The sequence below is a fragment of the Equus quagga genome, chromosome 14 (assembly GCF_021613505.1).
Source record: "Equus quagga isolate Etosha38 chromosome 14, UCLA_HA_Equagga_1.0, whole genome shotgun sequence".
Classification (NCBI taxonomy): domain Eukaryota; kingdom Metazoa; phylum Chordata; class Mammalia; order Perissodactyla; family Equidae; genus Equus; species Equus quagga.
In genome coordinates this window covers 94669057-94691149 of record NC_060280.1, presented here as the reverse complement: position 1 = coordinate 94691149, position 22093 = coordinate 94669057, and the positions used below count along the sequence as shown (strand labels likewise).

At 61.4% G+C, this 22093-nt stretch overlaps 1 protein-coding gene across 6 annotated transcripts in view; it reads right to left on the bottom strand.

Annotated features, from left to right (window-relative positions):
• Positions 1-11108: 11108 nt before the first annotated feature.
• Positions 11109-22093, bottom strand: part of ZFR2 (zinc finger RNA binding protein 2) — a 37147-nt gene continuing 26162 nt past the window's right edge. The window contains exons 12-19 of one of the 6 annotated variants that reach the window (XR_006891875.1): positions 20051-20222; positions 17223-17361; positions 15389-15498; positions 14821-14916; positions 13729-13840; positions 12980-13077; positions 12008-12300; positions 11123-11268 (exon numbers count right to left, since the gene is read on the bottom strand). Coding sequence is in view for 5 of the 6 variants with exons in the window: in XM_046684861.1 (XP_046540817.1) it covers positions 12644-13077; positions 13729-13840; positions 14821-14916; positions 15389-15498; positions 17223-17361; positions 20051-20222 (1063 nt within the window). In the remaining variant the exon portion in view is untranslated. Of the gene's footprint in view, positions 13078-13728; positions 13841-14820; positions 14917-15388; positions 15499-17222; positions 17362-20050; positions 20223-22093 lie in introns of all 6 variants that reach the window. The other 5 variants (XM_046684866.1, XM_046684864.1, XM_046684865.1 and 2 more) reach the window with 5 other exon arrangements.

Here is a 22093-nt window from a genome sequence, read left to right as displayed (position 1 = left end):
GCCGGCCCCTCCCCGCCCCGCCCCCGCGGCCCCCGGCGCCTCCCGCCGCCTGGGCGGGGGCTGGTGGCGCTCGCGGGCTCCCCGCCGCTCTCCGGCCTGGCGCCGCGGGGCGCGCACCCCGCCCGCCCCGGGATGCGGACGCATCGGAGAGTGAATGGGGTCCCGCACTTGCGCGCGCGCACGAGCGCACGGGGAGGGGAGGTCGAGTGAGCTGCCCATCCGGGGAGGTAAGCAAGCCGCGGAGCCCAGACGACACCATGGACTCTTCTGACTACGATTCCAACGTCCTCAGTCACCTCCTCTGCCAACGGGGAGGGCACCTTTAGAGAGCTGTTGGTGCCTGGCGCAAAGAAAGCGCCCCCAAATGTCAACCGCTATCCGTATCATTATGATCATCATCTACATCAAGGGAAAATTGGGGCCACGGGAAGCAAACCATCTGCAACGGGAGGCCTCCTGGAAGAGCAGCCCCGCGTGGAGGCTAACAGCGGGGTAGGCCGGGGCCAGCCCAGCCGTGGCAGAGGCAGGCGCTGCCACCCTCCCAGCCTCGGTTTCCCCCTCTGTAGGGCTGCGCAGCACCGGCTTCGACCTCAGGGGACAGTCTGGTGAGCACTTGATGGCCGCCGTCCTGGCCGATCTCCCTGTGAGCCCCTTCGGCCGCCTTCCTTCTACTGGATGCGTCCGCGTGGACCAGGCTGAAGCCGATCTTGCGAGGCCGCGAACTGAGCCGCCCAGAGAGCCGGGGTCCCCATTCAAGTTTCCGTTCCCCCACGAGGCCCAGGGGCCGTGCCTCTAAGGCCGCCCTGAGGTCTGGGAATAGAGGCCGAGTGAGGAGAGTCACAGAACAGCCACATGCTAGAATATTATGCAACAAAAACTAGGAAACTATACATATTAAAAGGCGAACATCAGCCGTTGTCGACCCCCCGCCCCCCAGGATGTGACACAACCCAAAGGCACCATGCCATTCACCTCATGCAGGAGAGAATAAATCCCAGCGGGGAGTTCCAGAAGGGGATCCCCCAACTGGCACTGGGGTCACGCTCAGCCGGGGCCGCGCAGGAGGAGGGGGGCGCTGTGTCATTCATTATTCGTGGCCGGAGCGTTTGCAGGGAGGGTCCACGGATCCAGCGGCGGGACAGTCCCAGGGCGTGGCCCCCGCCTCCCAGCCGCGGGCACCACTTTGGCCCTGGGTCTGGGGACCCTGCAGCCGCATTCAGCAGGGCCCCCAGGCGCCCACCATATATGGCAAACCACCCTCACTTGCCCGAAATAGAAACGCGGCATCAGAATAGTCACAGCGGAAACCCAGCAGCACCGCTGGCTTCTCCGGAGCCGCTGCTGCCGCGCGGGCCCCACCGCGACGACGACCGGGGCTGCCCCCTCTGTGCGCAGCAAGGACGGGAGGCCAAGCTAAGACGTTGAGACGCCCCAGCACCCCCGGAGACATTCTCCAGGATGCAATTTTTAGCATCTGAGCAACACCTCCGTCCTCCCCAGGCCCCCAGGGTCCTGTCCCACACTCCCTACCCGAGAAGGAGCAACCAGAGAAACCAGAGGCGTTGAGGCTGGAGGAGGGTAGACTCGAGGAGACAGGGTCAGGGCCCGAACCTCCGGGCGCAGGTGAGCCCCCAGGGCCTGGGCACAGGGACTGAGCTGCGCCCGGCTCTAGGGGTACAGATTTGAGTCAACAGCTTATTTGGGTCAGAGCTACCGAAGGGGTGAGCTCCCCGTGCCTGGAAGCATCCAAGATCTGGCCAGTTTGGATCACGAAGACTCAATGGGTCTTCCAGTCCTCAGAGGTGGCCACACCAGTTTCTCCTGCCTCCTGCCAGGAGCCGGGGTACTCGCCCCTCTTTCTACCAGCCTGAAGCCAGTTGGTGGCCACCCCATCGGACGGGACTCCAGAATTCACCAGTCCTGGGCTCCTCACCCTCCACATTTCGGTCCAGTCGACTTGATTCCAGAAATTTTCTCACGCCCCAGGCCACCCTCCTGTGCAGGCGCACAGTGACAAGAAGCCCCTCCCAGCTCTCACGGCTGCCTCCAGTTTCTCTGCGGGAAGAATTCGCCTCCTCAGTTCCAGCCATGCCTGCAGCTCATGCTAGAGCTGGAGCAGCTGAGACCCAGAGAGGCCAGGCTACTTGCCTGTGGTCACACAGCGGGCTGGGGCTAATAGTTCGGCCCGCAGACTCCTCCAGTGGGGCTGGAAACTTCTCAAAGGCAGGGCATCTTTCTCATTCTTGCTGGTAAGGACAGAAGCACTGTAGGCAATGAACAAAGGGAGGCATGCGACCGGCACTTTACATAATGCATCGGTCAGGATTAGGACTGGCTGCATGGGAGGGGAGACCCCAAGTGCTAGAAGGTTGAATTAGGCAGAAATTAATCTTCTCCCAGGGAGGCTATCCTGGGCAGTGTCAGGGACCCAGGCTCCTGCCATCTTGTTGGTCTGCCTTTCTCAGCACAAGAGCTTCCACCTCTTGATCTGAGATGGCTGCTCAAGCTCCAGCCATCCCATCTGCATTCCAGCCAACAGGAGGCAGGGAGCTGGCAGAGAAAGGAGCACCTCTTCCCTTTAAGGACCCTCCCTGGGTCCTTAAACGAAGGAAATGCCATTGTAATTTCATCTCGCTGGGTGGAACTTAGCCACATGGCCAAACCCAGGAGCAGGAGAAGTTGGCGGATGCAGTCTTCACACCGGGGGCCAAGGAAGAGGGGGCGGCGGGGCACTGGCCTCCTCTCCCTCAAAGCCTCCAGGCTCGCTCCCACCTCAGGGCCTTTGCATGAGCCGTGCCTTCTGCCTGGGACCCCTCCCCAGACATACTCAACGTTCCAGCAGTTCCTGGAAGATTCCATCCCGCTGACCCGGCATGTCCCTGCCTGTCACTCTGTGGAGGCCCCGCCGCCGGAATGACGGTGGATTTGACGTGCTCATCCGCTCACCAGCTTTGTCCTCCCCAGAACGTCAGCTCCGGGGGGCAGGGGCTGTGGACGGCGCCATTCCCGCTGCGGCCTCAGTACCTGGCACACAGTGGGTGCTCCGAGCGTGCGTTTTCACCCGAGGACTGTGGGAGGGGACAGCAGAGCCGTCTGAAGCTGCGGCCCAGCTCGCCCCGGGACACAAGAGGCGGGGGCTGGCCTTGGGGCCCAGCCACCTGGCAGGAGCTGGGCACACGGGGGACCCGGGAGGACGTGCCGCACCTGAGCTCTCCAGGTCTGGAGGGCGGGCAGGCCGCCGGGGCCCTGGGACCCTGGCTGGCGCGGTCGGGTGGCCTGCCCCAGTTAGCACCTCCTTGAATCGAGCTGTCCCCTCCCTGCGGCCCTGGGGCCAGTGGAGGACCGCGCCGCTCTTTCAAGGACAAATGCCGCCTGGCTCACTGTGCAACCAGGGTTGCGGTCCATGTCGAGTGAGGGGGCTCTCGGGGTGACCCGCTCTGGGGTGCAGGCTGTGCTTCGGGTAGATCCACCTTCGAGAGAGGGGGGTGTCTGCTCTCCCCCGCACGCCTGTCCCACTCTCCTTGTGATCCAGGTGGAGCTGGCACGTCATTTCCCAGCCACACTGGCAGCTTCAATATAGACTGCCTACCTTCCCGTGGCTCCCACTGTGGCCTACGACCGGCTTGGCCTGGCCACTGTCACCTCTCTGCTGTCAGCTCCCTCCACCTTCTGAGCTCACTGGCTCCTGTTTCTCAAGTGCTCCAGGTGCCCACCAGCCGCAGGGCCTTTGCACGTGCTGTTTCCTTCTCCTCGTAGATGCTTCCGCCCAGTTTTTCTCAAGGCAGGCTCCTTCTCAGCATGTCCAGCTCCTCCAAGAGACCCTTCCTGACCCCCATGGTGGCCACCCCCCATCCAAGCCCGAATCACTGCCTGTCACCCTGTCTTGCTCATTCTCGTCGATTGCCCTCCTGCCTCGCCTCACTGAGCTCCCCTTGATAGAACGTCAGGGCAGGGACCTGCTCTGGCTCGGACACTCATTTCTCTCTGGAGCTTGGCGCACAGTGGGCCCTCGCGGGACAAATGGACATGGGATCCGATGAAAGGGTAGAGTCGGAGGGAGGAGGACGGGAGAGCCACAAGGTGCCGGAAGGGAAGCCGCGTCTGTTGGAAGCCCCGCCCCCAGGTGCCTGCGTCGGGAGCCCCCCTTGATCCTCCCCATCCCGTCCCACACCCTCCTCCCCTAACTGAGTCCGCAAACTCTCTCTGCAAAGGGCCCGACCCTCCGTCTCCACGAGTCAACTCTGCCTCTGTCGCACGAGAGCCGCTGTGGGTTCCACGTAAGCCACGGGGCGCGCCTGCGTTCCAATGAAGCTGGACTTGTGGATGCTGAAAGGTCCGCATCCTATACTTCTCACGGGTCACGCGACATCATGACTCTCTGCATTGTTTCCAGCCATTTACACGCGGCAAGGGCCATGTGTAGCTCGCGGGAGGCACAAAGGCAGACGGGGTGAGCGGGCTGCGGTTTGCTGACCTCTGATCCCTCGCAATCTTTATTTTCTCAGGAGCAGGCCCATCGTTTAAGCTGCTTGATTTGCAGGCGCGCTTCTCGGTCCAGGAAAGGTGTCGATGCTCGCGGTTCGCAGCGAGCCCTCCCGTGCTCGCCAACATGCACGCAGCTCCCGACCGAGCGACGAGCCCTCAAGGCCATGTGGGTTTCCTTCTCGTCAAAATTAAGACGTGCGACATCTGTAGAGTGTCTCGTGTGTGCGAAGACGGGGGCAAGGCTTTAAAACACATTTTCAACAAAGCGAGCAATGTCCGTCTCCCTCCCCGAGGGCCGCCGCTGCTCTTCCTGTCCGCTGTTCCTCTCGTATTCGCTTCTGCGCTTCCAAATAACGTTTTATGCGTCTCCTGCGTTATCAGTCGGACGGTGCCCATCGACTTCCTGCTCCTGAAGGTGGAGACCCAGCTCTCCCAGGCACCCTGCTCTCCCCATAGTTATGTCACAATTTCGGTTAAACGGTACATTCGGTGTTTATGTTATTAGATGTGAGTGTTGCTCACGGGGAGCAGGGGCCCTAAGGAACACTTTGCTTTTCTGGTTTTCCTGGCGTTAGCGATCGCCTTTGTTTTTCGTCTGTGACTCGTGCTCCTCCGGCCTCTCCAGAGGAAGTAACTTGTCCACCCAGCGCCCCTCTCCTTCAGCACCTGGGCATCCCGTGGTGTAGCACCCATCTCTCTGGCCCGGGTCTCCCCGTTTCCTGGTTTGTGCCTTCGCTTTGGGCGCACGCCCCCCACAGGCATTTCCAGACAAGGTGTCTTTCCTTCCACTCTCCCGGGAGATCCGGGCTTTGGCTGAGACAGTGTCCTCGGTGGCGGGTCACTTCCCCGGCCTCCTGTCTTCCGGATTCCAGTCGTGGGCAGTTGGACAACCTGAAGCTGTCCCGCCTCCTCGTCCTCGGCGTGTCTCTCCGGAAGCTTCTGGAATCTTCTCCTCTTGTCCACGTGCTGCTCTTTCACCGAGCGTGTTCGGCGTGGGTCCGTTTCCACCCGCTGCGCTGGACGGGCGGTGGGCTCCGTGGTATCACGTCTGCCCCTCCTCGCAGGCTTTCTCGAGCGCCGTCCCGGGTGCTTCCCTCCACGTCGGCTTCTCTGTCCCCTCCCGTGGAACTCTTCTTCCTCGTGACTTGGCTTCCTGGATGGATCTTATTTTCTGGCCAATGTTTTCTCGTTCTACTTTCTCTCCCCACCCTTCGTTGATATCTTGATTTGGACCATCAGGCTTTTCATTTCCAAGGGCTCGCTGTGGTTCTGTGAACGTTCCCCCCCCCCTTTTTCTTTTTTGAGGAAGATTGTCCCTGAGCTAACTATTGCCAGTCCTCCTCTTTTTTGCTGAGGAAGACTGGCCCTGAGCTGACATCCGTGCCCATCTTCCTCCACTTTATATGTGGGACGCCTACCACAGCATGGCGTGCCAAGAGGTGCCGTGTCCACACCCGGGATCAGAGCCGGCGAACCCCAGGCTGCCAAGAAGTGGAACGTGCGAACTTAACCCCTGCACCACTGGGCCAGACCCTGAATGTTCCTTTTGAAAAGGCAGACTTCAGCTCGTGTCCTGGCTACGGCATCTGCTGGAAGCTCTTGGAGGATACAACGCGTAAGGGCTTTTCTAGAACTGCCCCCTCTGTTCTCGTTGTCTCTTTCCTACGCTATTTTTTTGTCCTCTTTTTGGGTTTTAGTCTCTTCCCCGGGTGACATTTACAAGGGGAGGGCTGCAGAGCTGACAGGCAGCTCCCGGCCATGGGGTGGCCTCACTCGGGGGACAATGGGGGGACCAGCCACTGCAGGGGAGTCCCCTACATCAGCCGCCTCTGTTGGGCGTTTCTCACAGCCTGGTGGCCAGCGCTCTGGAAGCCGAGATGGGTCACTGTCCCGCATGTGACTTCCATCTCAATCGCCGTGTCCCCCACGCCTGCCTGCGTCCCTGAGGCTGGACCTTGCTGGGCAGCAAGCGTAAAAACTCGCACTTTATGACTGAGTTCTCCCCTCAGCTCTGCAAGGCTGGTGCCGCGAGCGTTAGTCCAGTTTCACAGGGGCCCAGGGAGGCGGAGCGAGCTGTCCTGACACCCACGGCTGCTATGTCGAAGGGCCACGCTGGGACCAGAGCCCCGAGTCACCCTCGCTGCGTGAAGTGACTATTTCTGGTTCATCTTCGGGTTCCTCCAAGGAAGCTGGTGAACGTTTGCTGATTGAATATTGAATATATTTCAACATTCTCAGGGGTAGACACAGGGAAGCCATGTGAGTGACAGCCCCCGGCACATAGAGGCGTTCGATAAACACGTGTCGAATGAATGACAACACGAAAGACCAGCAGTTGAGGATACAAGAGGTCGCAGAAAGCATCCCAATGGTTGGACTCATATCCATGTGCAGAAAAGTATTTTCACAAGTGAGAAGGCGAGGTCCTGGCTTGGAGGCGGCGATGGGGGCTCCCTCACTGACAGTGAGGGGACCGAGCAAGGCGCTGACGGAACGCAGTCTTACCCAGGGAAGTTCCAAATGCCTTATGATGCTCACGCCCTTTGATGGAGCGATTCCTTTCCCGGGTTTACATCGGGGGGCAGAATCCCGACCCTCAGGAACTTGTTTGTCAAGATACAATTTGAAAATAATCTAAATGTCCAACAGAAGGGGCATGGTTAGGCAAACGGGAGTATGTTCATTTGGTGGAATATTACGCAGCTGATAAAAATGATATATCTTCCCAACAGCCAAGAAGTGGACACAGCCCACACGTCCATCAGCTGAAGAACAGACACAACATGGTCCATCCACTTAGCTGTGAAAAGGAGCGAGGCCCTGACACAGCTGCACGTGGACGGACCTGCACACACGACGCTCAGGGAGAGAAGCAGACACAGAAGGACACACGGCGTGTGATCCCATTGACATGAAACGTCCAGAACAGGCAGATCCACAGACAGAGAGCAGGCTCGTGGGGGCCAGGGGCTGGGGAGGGGGTGAGGGTGATGCTGATGGGGATGGGCTTTTTTGGGGGGATGATGGAATGTTCTGGAATTAGTGGTGATGGATGCACAACACTGAAAATACCCAAAACCACTGAGTCGCACACTTTGAAATAGTTTAAAGTGGTGAATTTTACATTATGTGCATTATATTATGTGCACCACAATAAAAAAGGAAAGGAGATTTGTCTTGTAAGGTCTCCAGAAGAATTAAATTAGAAAAACTCTATTTCAGCACATTGAAAACATGTGAGGAATGAAAGCTGTTATAATGTCAAGTGAAGAAAGGCAGGAATCGCTTTGGTATAAACAGCCCGTCCGTAAAATGTGCACGTAGAATGAGCCGACTCGGAGGAGACGCGCAGACTGACAACAGGGTTGGACTTCGTTTCTCTTCTTCCATTATTTCTGAAACTCCCAAGTTTTTTGTAATGGGAAAAACCCAATGCATTAAAAAAATATTTTTGTGTTAAAATAGACATGAAATTGACCATCTTAACCATTTTCAGGGCCCAGCTCAGTGGCATGAAGCACATTCACACGGTTGTGCCACCATCCCCTCCATCCGTCTCCAGAACTTTCCATCTTCCCAAACTGCAGCTCTGTCCCCAGGAAACACTGACTCCCACCCTCCCCCAGCCCCTGGTCCCCCATCCACTTTCTGTCTCTGTGGATGTGGCTCCTCTGGGGACCTCCTGCGAGTGGACCACACAGTGTGTGTCCTTCTGTGTCTGGCTCACGTCCCTGAGCATCACGTCCTCCAGGTCCATCCACATGGGAGCAGGCGTCAGGATCTCCTTCTTTTTCATGGCTGCGTAATATTCCAGGGTGTGGATGGACACACTCTGTGGATCCATCACCCATCCACGGACACTCGGGGGCGTTCCCACGTTTTGGCTGCCGTGAACACGGGTGTGCATACATCTGTTCCCAGTACGTCTTACTTCTCAGAACCTGGACAGACATAAATGGGGCACTCCTCCCCAGCTCCAGGCTGCCTCCTCCACCTTCAGGAGGAACCTGGCTCCTCCAGCTCGTCCGCTCAGCAGAGCCTTCATCCACTTCCCTGACACAGCTTCTCAGCCTTGGCAGCCAAACTAACAGGCAACCAGGGAGAAGGCGGAGCCAGTGTTTCCCCAGGCAGCCGCCGAAGCCAGCCAAGCCTTGGAGATGCCCCCTCCACCACTGAGGGTGACTGATGGGGAGGAGGGGATGTGGTGCACCTTTGTGGCTCGCTGTCTGGCTTATCAGGGACCTTGCAGACGGGATGACAGACCTGCCCTTCCGTCTCTGTCTTTCCGGGGCGCCTGCCAGGTTCCGCTCAGCCCTGCCCACACGGCCTGCCTCATCCCTCCCACACGCGCCGCTGTCGCCTAGCAACCGGGCTTGCCCGCCAGCATCCTGCAGCCTGAGGTCCCTGCCTGCAGCAGCCCAGCTTCTCAGGCGCCAGGTCAGTATCCACCTGCTGGCCGCCGGCCTGCTCTGGGCTCCTCTGCCCGGCGGGGGGAGGCTGGGGAGGAGAGACCAGAGGCCACGGCTCCTCAGGCCTGTGGCGGCCAGCTCGGCGCCCAGACGTTTCGTCCATCCGGGGCCCAGACTTTGCTGTCGCGTCGCCTAGACTGGGCTGTTCGGAGTTGCCAGGGGGCAGATTCCACCCTCTGGCGACAGGGCTGGTTTCGAACCACCTGGGGGTGAGGAGGATATCCGCGTTTCCGGGGAGCCAGGGATGGGACCAGGGGGAGCGTGGGCGTGCGGTCTCCAGGAGCCGCCTCTGCCGGGCTGTCAGGCAGGAAGTCAGTCTGCAGAGATGGCTGAGTGCAGTTCATCATCGCGCCCGGGGCTTCCTATCACGGGGCAGCTGTGACCGCCACCTGGTGCGTCCTGGCTGAGAAGGCCCACCCCCTCCTGGTCCCCTTCAGCCCGCTGCCGCTGCCCCAGCTGAAGTTTCTCACCTCGAGACCATTACAGCAAGCTCCTGGGACGAGATGGAAACAAATGGTGTCTTCTTAGCGGCTGGGGGCAGTTCCTCTAAGGGAGGGACTCACTTTGGGGGGTCAGAGTGTGACTTCAAATATTAACATATTTATTGAGCAACTACTGTGTCCCTAGCTTGTTCTAGACCTGGGGATCCTGGGTGAGTAAGGGAGACTGACTTCCTGCCACAGAGAATTCGCAAATGACTTTAGTCAGTTCTGTGAGCTGTAAAAAAAATAACCAGTGTGATGTGACACCTCCTTGAGGTGGTCAAGGAGGCCTCTCTGAGGAGGTGACATCTGAGACCCAAAGAAGGGAGGAGTCCCTGGCCATACAGGTCAGGAGACAAGCTTATTAGGCAGTGGGAACAGCACGTGCAAAGGCCCTGTGGCAGGAACAAGTTTGGCTGGTCTGAGGAGCGGCAGAGACTGGCAGGTGTGAAGTGGAGTTCTTGAGGGAGAGGGTGGCAGGTGGGTTCTTTGTTGGGGTTCGGGGTTTTATCCTAGGTGCAATCTTGAGTTTTATCCTGAGCGCCCACTGCTGGGGGTTGAAGCAGCAGACGGCCACTGAGAATGGAGAGCAGTAGAAGTGGGACTGAGAGGACTTCCTGATGGCTTGGCCCCCAGCACAAAGAAACCCAAGAGGGCTCCCCGGTGGTGGTGGCGGCCAGCCTGGGCAGCTGGGTGAACCGCAGAGCTGCCGACCAAGATGCGGGTGTGGGGGTTGTGTGAGGTGGAGAATGCTGGGCCCTCCCTGGACCCGGCCCGTGTCTGGTCTGCAGCTGCGGCCAGGACCAGCTACGGGGCCGGCTCTGCTCCCGGTGTTGCTGGGGTGCCTGTGGGAGGCAGGCGGGCCACCCCCTCAGGAAGAGTGCCCAAGGGAGCGGAGAGCCGCCTGCCATCCCAGGGCGGGGGGTTGGGTGGGGGGGAGCAGCTGCTTCCTGTTCCGGTAGATAATGCGCGCCCTAGAACCAGGCTCGGCCTCGCCCGCCCGAGGGGTTGAGGGGGGTCCTGGCCGTGCCCCTGCCTGGTCTGTGCGTGCTCGGTGCCCATTGACACGTGACCCTCTCGATGAGAGCCATCGCCACCTCGCCCCACCTGCCTCCCCCTCTGCTCCTCTCCCTGCCTCCTCCCGCCCAGCCCCCAAACGACGGCCTGGGGATGCCCCAGGGCTCAAAGCTGTGGGACCAGGTCTCCGCATCTGAGCCCCTGTCCACCCCGAGGTTTGCGATGGGGATTTAGGGAAATTCCCAGGGAACTCTTGGTGGGGGCCTGCAAGCAGAGAGCCATCCCCAACTCAGCTTGGCCGCCCCTTCCTCCAGGAAGACTTCCAGGTTGCCAGCTCCCCTGCACATCCCCTGGACCAGGCCGGGGTAGGTTTCTTGAGTGGCCGGGTCCCGTGGGTGGGTGGGGCCTGTGGAGCTGGGTTCCTCTCACCCCCAGGGGACCTCGGTGAGGGGATGGCCCGAGGGGCCCACCCCCGGGGGCAGCACTAGCCCCTAGGACTTCCTCCCGGTGCACGTCCGCAGCCTTAGGGCCTGGGAAGAAATGCTGGCTGGTCCGCGCCCCTGCCTCAGCCCCGAGGGGCAGCGGGAGGTGCAGACAGGACCTGGAGGGAAGGATGGACCGTCCACACTGAGAGACAAGCGTATCTCCTTTATTCCCCGCCCCGCCCCCACACTTCCAGGCGGCTCTGTGAAGACGTGAGACGCGAAGTCACTCACAGGCTGTCTCCTAAACACAGAAATGAATCAAAGGACTCGAGTGGCTGTCGATGGCGTCAGTCCAAAGCCGGACTTTTCTCCCTCAGTGCCACTGGGCAGCTGGCCAAGAAAAACGGTGGCAAAGAGGGAGGTTTGGACGCATCGGGGCGGAGGCTGGGCAGCGGGTGCCCCACGTCCCCCAGGACCCAGAGGCACCTGACCCCTGCGCCCTGCACCAGGCACAGCCCCCAGACCAGCACCCAAGAGGCAGGCGCTGGAGCTATGCAGGGAGCTGCGAGAAAGGCCGGAAGGCACCCCCCGCCCTCAGGGACGTCCCAGAGCGGTTCCTCTCTGTGGCGGAAGGCACTTGGTGCAACGAGGTTGGGGGGGGCGGTCAGGGCAGACGGTTGGGACACAGATGTTTCATGGGAGCCAGGGGCGCCCAGCCTGCCTCCTCACCACCCCTCGGTCTTGCCACCCTCCCCATGGGGGATGGGGGACGAGCCCAGCTCAGGCCTGCAGGCCTCCGGCCACGGGACCATCTCCAGGCTGGGGAGCGGGGGGCAGCAGGTTTGGGGCAGGCTGGGCCTCGGTCTTGGCTCCCATCCCTGGCCTGCCTCCTGACACAGGGCCCCAGACGGGCCTGTCCCGAGATTTCACGGCCACGCACAGCGGGGGCCTCTAAAGGCAGCGAGCTAGACACCCACATGCTCAGGAGGCCCAGGGCGAGCTGACACCCCGCAAGGGCTGCCCGGCTTTGACATCACTGTGCTGCACCCCCACCCGCCATGGGGCAGGCATCGGGGTACAGGGTGCTGCCCGGCGGCTCTCCCCAAAATGAGGCGATTTCTCCAATGACCTGAGCACAGGGTTTTTAAAGAAACCCGCAGAACGTCACTCCAGCGGAAATCTGATGTCAGGACGGAGCGGCCACGCGGCGCAGCATCGGGTCCCTCCAGGAGGGGAGACCGCTCACACGGGCCCCTCGCCGCCCGGCCGGCCCCGCTTCCTCTGGCCCGCGCCCTCCTGGGCCTCGGCCGCCTCCCGCAGCCTCTTCCGGACGCGCGCCCCGGGCCTGCTTTTGGGGGGCGGCAGAGGGGCCATGCCCAGGATCTTGTGGATCTGCCGGAACGCCAACAAGCGCAGCGCGTGCTGGGGGCGGACAGCCCGTCAGGACCCCCGGCGCACCCGCTCGCCCGGCCCCCCTCGGGCAGCCTAGTGCGGACACGGGGCTCGCAGGGCGCCCTCCCTTGACTGTACTTTTCTAGCTCAGGCACCCTCAGGCGTGAACTACACTGGGAGTTGGCGGGGGGCGGCGGGGGCAGCTGACGGCAGGAGTTTGCCAGAAGCCCTTCGGAGCATCAGCTCTTTCCTGCCTCGCTACAGGGACCCCAGATGCTCCCCCAGGTCGGCCCTGATCAGGAGCAACTGGACTCTTTCCGTTAAAGGCGATTCGTAAAGGTCACGCCTGATTCTGTACCACTGGGAGACTTTCTTATAAATAAACTTGCGAACAAAAGGGAAACCACAGCTGGGGGCTCGGCTGCGGTGCCTGAGGCTGGCCAGGCGGCGCTGGAGGCCACGGCTGGGAGTTCAGAGACCACAGGGCGGTCAGGGGGTGAGCCACGGTCCCAGCCCCAGAGGCCCCACGTCTGTGCCGCATTCTGCTAGCGGCTTCTGCTCTGGGCTGCCCACCCATCGCACCACAGGCCTCCCATCTCTGCAGGCGAGGGAGAGAGGGCAGGGCGACCCCAGACCGTCTCCTGGGACGCCAAAGCTGCAAACTGGGGCTGGGCTGGGGGCCGCGCGGCCTGGCTGAGCAGGTCCCTACCTGGGCGCTGGCCGTGAGGTCCTCGCGCTCCTGGGCGGTCATGGCCCCGAGGGCGTCCGTCTGGCCTCTCTCACAGGGATCCTGGAGCCCGGGCCCGTCTTGGTGGCGGGAGGGGGGCGGCAAAGAGGGAGAGCACCTTTGTGAAAGATCGCCCCCGCGGCTCCACAGCACCGGGGGCCTGATGTGCAGGGTCCGCGACTGCACCCCAGGCGCCCTGGGGTCCCTGCTAGGGGAGCTGTCCCCGTGCCCCGGCCTTTGCGTGTGCACGTCTGCAAGTGTGCAGTTACACAGAAGGCTCACACGGCCCAGGGCTTTATCTCCTTTTTCACTGGATATGACGCCATCCAGGCTCCAAAATGCCCGGAACTCCATCTCTGCGTCTGACACACGAGGGCCAGCGCTGCGCTCCCTTCCTTCCCGTGACTGCAGACCGCGCCAAGGGGAGCGTCTCGGACAGAACCCGCTAGCTGCATTCTTGGTCCTTCCCCGGGAAACCTTCCTGCCAAGGCCGGCCGGCCGCCAGCAGGGTGGTGCGCCATGCTGTCGCGGTGGCTCCAGTCCAAGCCCGGCGCCCCTGGAGGAGAGGCTGCCCCTGCTCCCACCCGCTCCCCGTCCTCCTGGGGACGACCATCCTCCTGCCTGGGTGGCCACTGCCCTCGGCTGTCTGTAAGAGGCTCTTCCTGGACCCCATGCCGGCCCCTGGCCCCCCGTCTGCTCCAGGGTCTGGGCCCCCAGCCGTCATGACTGACCTGTCAGGAGCGTCCCCGAGGCCACGCACTCCAGGACCCGTCTCACGGCGTCCCCTGGGCTCAGGGGCCCCACAGCGCTGCTCAGAGCCTTCTCCACCAGCAGCTCCACGGCCTGCCGGGCGGACAGTGCAGACGCTGCGTCCCGCAGGGGATTCTCGGCCAGCCTGCCTCCCACCCTGGGCTCTCGGGCTCGGCAGGGGCCTCCAGGGCACCCTGGGATGGGAGGCCCCTTCCAGGTCTTTCCCTGACTCCCACCCACCCTTGAGCTTCTACGGGGGGGGGGTCACTGGGGCCGACACCTGCTGGCATGGCCTCGGGCAGGCCACTTGACTCTATGCCTCAGTTTCCCCATCGGTAACATCCCGTGGATGCCAACACTGCAAACTAGCGTCAGGAGGGTGAGAGGGACTCGTTCCCTGAGGCCCACAGTCCACTGGGCTAGGGTCACGGTGACTCGGCCACTGGCTCGGGCGTGCCCACCCCTGGGATCCCCCTGCTCTGGGAGCCCCCCCTCCCCGGGAGGGTGCATCTTCATTTCCAGGGAAACAGGCTGGGGAATTTGGGGTCCTGTCGGCATCAGAGCCGACCCCACACCAGTCACTCTGCATGAAGCTGGTCATGGGGCTGTCCACGGGGTGGCCCCAGGAGTGATGTCTCCCCTGGACACGGGGAGGAGGCGGAGGTGTGGGCGGGCTCCGGAACCCTGGGTTGGAGCTGGCGTTTGGGGAGGAGGCCGGGGCGGCCCGGCGGGCGGGGAGGGTCACCTGTGCAGGGCCCAGGCCTCGGCCATGGGGGGAGAGGGACGGGCAGAAGGCCGTGCGTAGAAGCCAAGTCCGCCCAAGTTCAGGGCGCTCGCCGCCTTCCCAGGGGCAAGGCAGCTGGTTCGGCAAGGCCGCGCGTCTTAGGAAGGGCGGTCAAATGCAGCTGCGCTCCAGGCGGCTCCTCCTGGTCCGGGGGCCCGGGGCGCCCACCCACCACCTCTCGGGGCGCTCAGGCTCAGGTGAGCCCTTCTCAGAAAGCCAAGCGCCGGGATGGGGGGAAATCAGGCCTCGGGGGCTTCCCAGGACAGGGCTGCCACCCGGCGCTGCTCACCCAGTCTGGCAGGGCCCCCCAGGTGGGCACGCGCTGGCAGAGGTCCCGAAAGACCCTGATGACGATCACACACTGCTGCAGGCCACTGGCTCGCGCCTTGGGGGAGAAGCGCACCGTTAGCTCCAGGGGTTGCATGCACGAGGGGGCGCGCGAGGCTGGGGAGCAGGGCTGACCCCGGGACAGCGAGCCTGGCCAGGGGGCCCATCCTGGCAGTGGAGGCTGGGGACGGACTGTGGGGGGCACGGGCTGGCCAGCCTTGAGGGCAGCAGCTGGGAGCAGAGTCCACTGCCAAACAGGTACAGGCCCATGGAACCGGCCCACTTCTGAGCCCCCGGTGCTGGCCAGAGGTGGCCACGGGGTGGCGGCGTCCCCACCCCCAGAGCAGTGGTCACTCCTTTCAAGTTCACGGCCCTGATGGCCAAGGAGTGACCTCCACCAGGTCAGTCTGGGCAGGGAGCCGCCTCACAAATGTTTGTCCTCTGTCTGTAGTCGGAGCCTGCACAGCTGAGGCGTGCAGCCGGCAGGACAGACAGACGGACGTGGGCCCCCTCCAGCCCCGCCCCCTGACCTGGAACCACTTGGCATGGCGGAGGGCGGCCAGTGACTGGAGGCACTTCTCCAGGCTCAGAACGTCTCCCGGGTCATCTCCCAGGTCGGGCTGAGGTGCCTCCACTCCTTCTGGAAGAAGGAGGAGAGTGAGTCATCGAGGGCGTGTGGGCAGGGCGCCCATTCCCCCGCTCCCCTCCTGGGCCATGCGGGCCGGCCCCCGAGACGGTGTCCGCTCCCAACACCGCCAGGACCAGAGGGACGGCTTCCCGGAGGTTCCCTGCTCCATGGGGAAGGGACGTGACGCCTGCAGCGCCCACTCCCTTGGGGAGAGAATTAGTCCAGATGGGAAACTATGAATTACGCCAGAGTTCCAGAAACTTCCAAACACAGAAGGAAAAGGGAGAAGCTGGGTCAGATGCGAGCCAGTCCCATCATCGATGACAAAGGCTCCCGTGTCCAGGAGAACTTCAGGTCTGTTTTTTCTTACTTGCTGCTATTGCTTCAGGAATGTTCTCTCCATCAAGGAGGCCCTGGCTCCCTCAGGTCACAGGATGGGGCTTGGGCTTCACTTCCACCCACAAACATCCCAAGGCCCAGGCCCCGTGTCTGCCCCTCATCACAGGAGGCGGAGGGGGCGGGGTGTGCCCGCGGGAGGGGCTGCAAGCCAGCTCTGACAGCCAGCGGGGGACGGGGACACTGACGGGAAGCACATGCCCAGTGGTCCGGCTCCCGGCTCGCGGCCCCATCACAGGATGCTCATCACGGGGTTTCCTGCCAGGCAGCGCCCGGAGCTGTGCCACTTCCTACAGGTCCTGACCGCCCCATTGGCCAGAGCGACCCCCGCAGGCCTTGAGCGGGAACTGCAGGGCGTCTGTTTTCTGAGCTGTGTTTTCTTCTCAGAGGGCTCTCCACCTCCGACGACCAGCCATGGCTTCCCATTCACAGCTCAGAGGCTCCTCTTTCAATTTGTGTTCAAAATGAACTGGTTTTTTGGTATTTTTTGAGGAAGATTACCCCTGAGCTAACTGCCGCCAATCCTTCTCTTTTTGCTGAGGAAGACTGGCCCTGAGCTAACATCCGTGCCCATCTTCCTCTAGTTTATATGTGGGACCCTTACCACAGCATGGCGTGCCAAGTGGTGCCATGTCTGCACCCGGGATCCGAACCAGTGAACCCCGGGCCGCTGAAGCGGAATGTGTGCACTTAACCACTGTGCCACCAGGCCGGCCTCCAAAAAATGAACCAGTTTAAAGAAAGACGCTAGGAGCTCGTGGCCCTCAGCTGCAACAAAACCACCATCAGGAAGGGGGTTCAGGAGTGACTGGAGTCTGGAAACCTGGCCTGGGGGCTGTTCCAGGAGGTTCCGTGGCCTTGTGAGAGGTGCGGCGCGGCCCATCAGCTGGCCTTCACCGTGTGTGGGTGACTCAAGGCCTGGCTGCCCTCTGGCCTGGCCCAGTGCCCCCCGACTCGCAGGGAATCCAACCTGCTTCAAGCCCCTGAGCCTCGCGTCTGGGACCAGCGGGGTGTGCTGTGGGCCCCACTGTGGGCAGACCAACGGAGTCAGTCTGAGCTCCTGGCCCGGCAGAGCTGGTTTCCCCTGAGCGGGGCGCAGGGGCCTCTGCCAGCCCAGAGCCAAGAGAGGAGGGTGATACCCGGAGCACCCGCAGCCCGGGTTCCGGCCCACGTGGCACCCGCTGCCCAGACCCAGCTCTCGTCTGACCAGTGGCATCCAGGCTGACACAGGTGCTGGAAGGCCACTGGCCACGCCCCACCCCACCCAGAGCAGAGGTGGACGCTACCCCAGGCTGCCCGGCGCATGGGGAGGGGAGCCAGACAGAAGGGCCCAGCCGCACCTTGGTCCGTGGAGGGGTCCTCCCGCATGAGGGGCGAGGTGATGGACACAGTGACCCGCATCCTGGGCTCCTCGCAGGAGGAGATGATAATGTTGTCTTCAGGGTCAGAGGAGACCTCGTACTTGTCCTCCGTCACCATCTACAGTGCAAACACAACACAAGGCTGCGTTACTCCAGGCGAGAGGCAATGTGAACGACAAGGACATGGTGGTCTGGAACCTCCAAGGGACTGAGATGCGGCCCTGCCCTCCAGGAGCACATGCAGAGAAACGCGTCTGGGCAGTGGAGCCTGCATACAGGTGCCTTCATATGTAAAGAACGCCCGTAGCTCAATAAGAACAAGACCCGCAATCAGATAAGAAAACTGGAAAGTGATATAGCAGACACTTGGCAGAAAAGGAAACAGAAGTGACCACTTTCACACAATGACACAGATTACCCCTACAGTAAGAAAGACGTAAATTAAAACGCTATTGAGGTGCCACCCTCCCCTGTGAGAAGAACAAAGCTCCAGGAGTCTGAGAGCAGCCGGGAGGGTGCAGATCTGGCATCTGGAAACTCTTGGTGGACGCTGACCTGGCAACATTCCCCAGAGGCATCCAGCTCCTGCCTTGGCCCATGCCTCTGCCCTGGGATGTGCTCCCACGTGAGCCGTGCGGCCTGTGCACAAGGTTATCATTCTGTGCAGCCTCGCTGGTAACACACAACGCTGGAAACAACCAGATGTCCAACCACTCGGGAGGACTCGGCCGGTCATGGACAAATGGCAACAAAATATTCCTCGGCCACAAAAAAGGAACAAAGCTCCTTCAGCACGAACGTGGAATGCAAGCCGAGAGACACTGTCGAGGGGAAAAGGCAAGATCCTCTAGTTGGTCACAGGCTACCGTCTGGGTACACAGGGGAGAAGGGGTTTCCCAGGAGGCTGAACAGAGGCTGCCTCAGGTAGGATCTGAGCCTCCTGGGCTCCGGTCCCCACCCCATGCCTGCCGCCCTCACTGGGGGACACCCCAAGAGGATCGGTCCTTTACCAGCAGAGGCTCCAGGTCAACCCTCAGTGGTACCCTCTGCCTGCCCCCTACTGACGGCCCCCCCAGGCTCTGCTCCTGCCAGCCGCCCGCTCCAGGGGTCTCAGGGAGAAGAGACCCCCGAGCTCGCAGCCACGAGAACTCTCACTGCCCGTCCCGGTCCCCAGCCTCCGGAGGAGACTTCACAATGCAGGGGGCTTTGGTGTGGGGACCTGATTCCCAGGGAGGCCAGACAGTGTCCCTTGGCTTGTTCTGCAGCCCCAGAGACGCCTGGCCAGCATGCCCCGAGCAGGCATGGAGCCTCACGCAGTGGTCACTGCTTGCCCGGCTGCCCCGTGGCCTGGCGAAGCTGTCTGCCCAGCTGCATGGGGACTCTGGAGTCAGATGGCAGGGTCAGAGGCTTCCCCCGGGGGGGCCTCACTGGACGTGGAAGTGCTTTGGGTCTTTGGGTGGGGAACACGGAGCCCACGGCCCACCTCAGAGTTCCTGTGTGGACCCTTGGGGTTCCTGTCCCGGCGTCACCCAGGGCCACATGGTCATCATCATCATCGCCAGCCTGAGGCTGGCCTTGAACCTGAAATGCCCGTTTCTCCCGACAGCCACCCCTCCCCTCTCAGGGCCTCCCTGCTGAGGCAGCCCCTGGGCCCGTCTACATTACTGGGTGGGACCCACTGCCAGCTCTCCCACAGCCTGAGCCATCTTCTCAGGGCTTCTCTTAGCTGCTAGGCTGTGAGATTCCAGAAGCCAAGGTCTGCATCTGAGCCATCTTTGCACCCCTACGTACGTAGCAGAAAACTGCCCTGTGCTGTGTGTTTGGGAAGTGAGTGATTAGATCAGTGAAGTTGGAGCACGTCACTCCCCTGTTTAAATCCCTCCAGGCTTCCCTGAGAATAGAGTCCTGCTCACACGGCCTTCAGGCCTGGCTTGATCCAGGCTCACCTCTCCTGGGGCCTCCTGCCTCTTGGCCTCAGCAGGTGCCGGTCCTTCTATGTGGAACACTGCCCCCTTTTTCCAAGGCTTCTCCTGACTCTCGGCTCTTCCCTCACATGCTCCATCCTCTGTCAGGACACCCCCCCACCCTGATGTGGCCCCTGCTCTCCCCAGGTGCTCTCTACCTGGCATCACGTTTTAATTTCATCACAGAAGACAAACTGGAAGTTAGCTTGCTACCTGTCTATTCTGTCTCCTGCCCAGAGTGGGAGCGCAGGGGGTGGGCCTGGGTCTGCCAGCCCCCAGTGCTCGCTGAGCCAGTCGGAGGAGCGATGCTGAGTTCCCTCGGGTCCAGCAACCCACACGTCAGGAGGGAGAGACGGTCCTGGGAACTGACTTTTTTCATCGAAGGTGACGGATTTAAATCAAGGCGTGAGCTCACCCCTCCCCCTGTCATCAATCCAGGGGAGGAAAGGACCATGATGACAGAGGAACCGCTCCAGAGGAAGGTCAGTCACCCCCCAGTCCTAAGGGTGGGTTTCCGCCTGGGCAGAAGGCCTTTCAGGCCTGTGCACGGGCATCTCACAGTCATCACGCCCACAAAGGGTCTCCGTGCAGGTTTCACCACCCTCTGCCCTTGCAGTGGCTGGGTAAGGCCATGTCGTGTGGACAGACCAGAAGTCACTGCCCTCAGTGGCGGGGCGTCGAGCCACATCTGAGTCTGGCCCTGAGCTCACCTGTCTCCTAGTGTCTCCCTCCGACTGTCTGAGACAGGCGGGCTGTATCTAACAGGCTGTCTCTTGTCCCCTCATGTCCTGTAGGAACACAGTCACGCCGCCCAGGAGCCCACGAGGCGGCCTCGAAGCTTACCAAGAGCTGCTGGGGCAGCTGTGCCGCGACCCTCCGCAGCAGGGCGTGCGTGGGCTTCCGGGAGCAGAGCAGGGCCAGCTGCACGTGCCTGTCTCCCCGAAGCAGGAGGCCGCTGGCCAGGAGGCCGACCCGCACCACGCCTTTCAGGATCCGAGGCGACGGGTCGATGCCACTGTGAAGACAAACCCGAGAGAGTGTGGCACGCACACAAGAAAGGGGTCAGGGACAGCGAGCGCAACCCCGCCGGGGTCCCGGAATGGCACTTGACCCAGCCCTGTGAGTCGTGCCTAATCACAAAGGCTGGTGGCTTGACTATTTTCTGACAAGCTGCATTCTGGAAAAGGCCCCCGCCGGCCATCCCCACGGTCCCTGGTCCTCAGCCAGCTGGTGTCACCCTCGCCAGCCCTTGGCTTGGCGCTCCTTCTGAGCCAGCTCTGGGGTCACTTTGCGGCCCCCTCTGCGAGAAGGTGCGCTGGTCGCTCAGCAGGAGCCTGCCCTCCCCTCCCCTCCATCCTCCCCGTCGAGCCGAGGCCCCTACTGCCCCTCCAGCGCCACAGCACACTCACTAAGGGCGGGCTGCTCACACGTGCGTGCCCGCTAAGCCCAGGGCCAGCTCTCTGCAGTGTGACTCCACCCTCTCGGCTGCCCTCTGCAGGGGGGACACCCACTTCTTCCCCGGGCGCAGCCCCCGGCCTGACCCCCGCCTCCTGGCCACCGCCCTCTCCTTCCACCCTTCCCGGTCCTTCGGCTCCTGCCCTGCGAGGCCCAGACCGCTGCCTGGGGGGCCCTCAGGTAGCCGATCTCGACACAAACGTCCGCTCCTCGGGTCCAGAAGCTGCCACCTGCTCCTGCCACTCTATCAGCACTTTGACTTTGTGACACTTCTCCGGGCAGGAGACAATCTTATTTTTAAACACGTTTACGGATTCCTGTCCATTTCTGGACCACAGAGCGCTGGAGCCTGATGTGGCCCCAGGGCACCTGTGTCTGGGGGCCGCCAGCAAAATCCAGACCAGGGACGTCTGGATTCCGGGGCCAGGACCAGACTCTGTGACCGAGACCCGCAAGGGAAGAGAAAGCAGAGGGTGGGGGTGGGGGGAACCTCAGGGAGAGACCCAGAGGCCTGTCCATCGATTTGGATCCCAATTCACACGAACTATAAAATGAAAAACCCCCCAAACTAAAAAGCCACATTACGATATCCGTGGGACAACTGGAAATTTCAACACTGACTGTATAGCTGACAACGGTAAAGAATTATTGTTAATTTTTAAAAGCATGATAATAGCATTGTGGTTTTGTTTAAAAAAAAAAGAGACTTATGGTTTAGCGATACGGGTTGAAACACTTACTAAAGGGGCAGTGTGAGGTCTGACAGGACTTCCACTAACCTCTCCCAAAGGGAGCGGGCGCGGGGCCTGAGATCAAGGACAATCATGGTTTAGGGACAGTCACATGGTGCCCGTTATAATTACACCGTCCCGTCAACTTTTATGTTAGAGAATTTCCATCATAAAAGTTCAGGGACACCCAGCGCTAACATCCTCTTCGCAACAGTGAAGTAGATAACGGAACATCCAGAGAAAAGTTTACAATGTTCCTATTAAAAAACCACGTTTCTGTGTTTTTGAAAAATAACGTAAGGACATAACACGGAATGTGACATATATGTTATGTGAAAGCCGAAAAGGAATGAAGTGGCTTTTGTCTTGAAGGCATGCAGTGGGGGCTGGGTTTGGGGAGGGCGCAGCAGGCTGCTCCTTGGTACTGACGGAAGGTTCTGGGTCCTGACTGTGGTGGGTCCGCGCATCTGCGCAGGTGACAAGATGCCGGTGAACGGCCCCGGCCAGCATGGGACACGCAGAGCACGTGCTGCCCCGGGAGCTGGAGGGAGGCCCGGAGGAGGGAGTCCTCCTCCTGACATGAGCTCCGGGTGCCTCCGCGTCCGCACTGGGGCAGCGGGGGAAGGGCCCACGGTCCTCTGCTACTCTTGTGACAGCTCACAATTATTTCAAAACAAAAAGTGACAAAACCAAGCAAAGC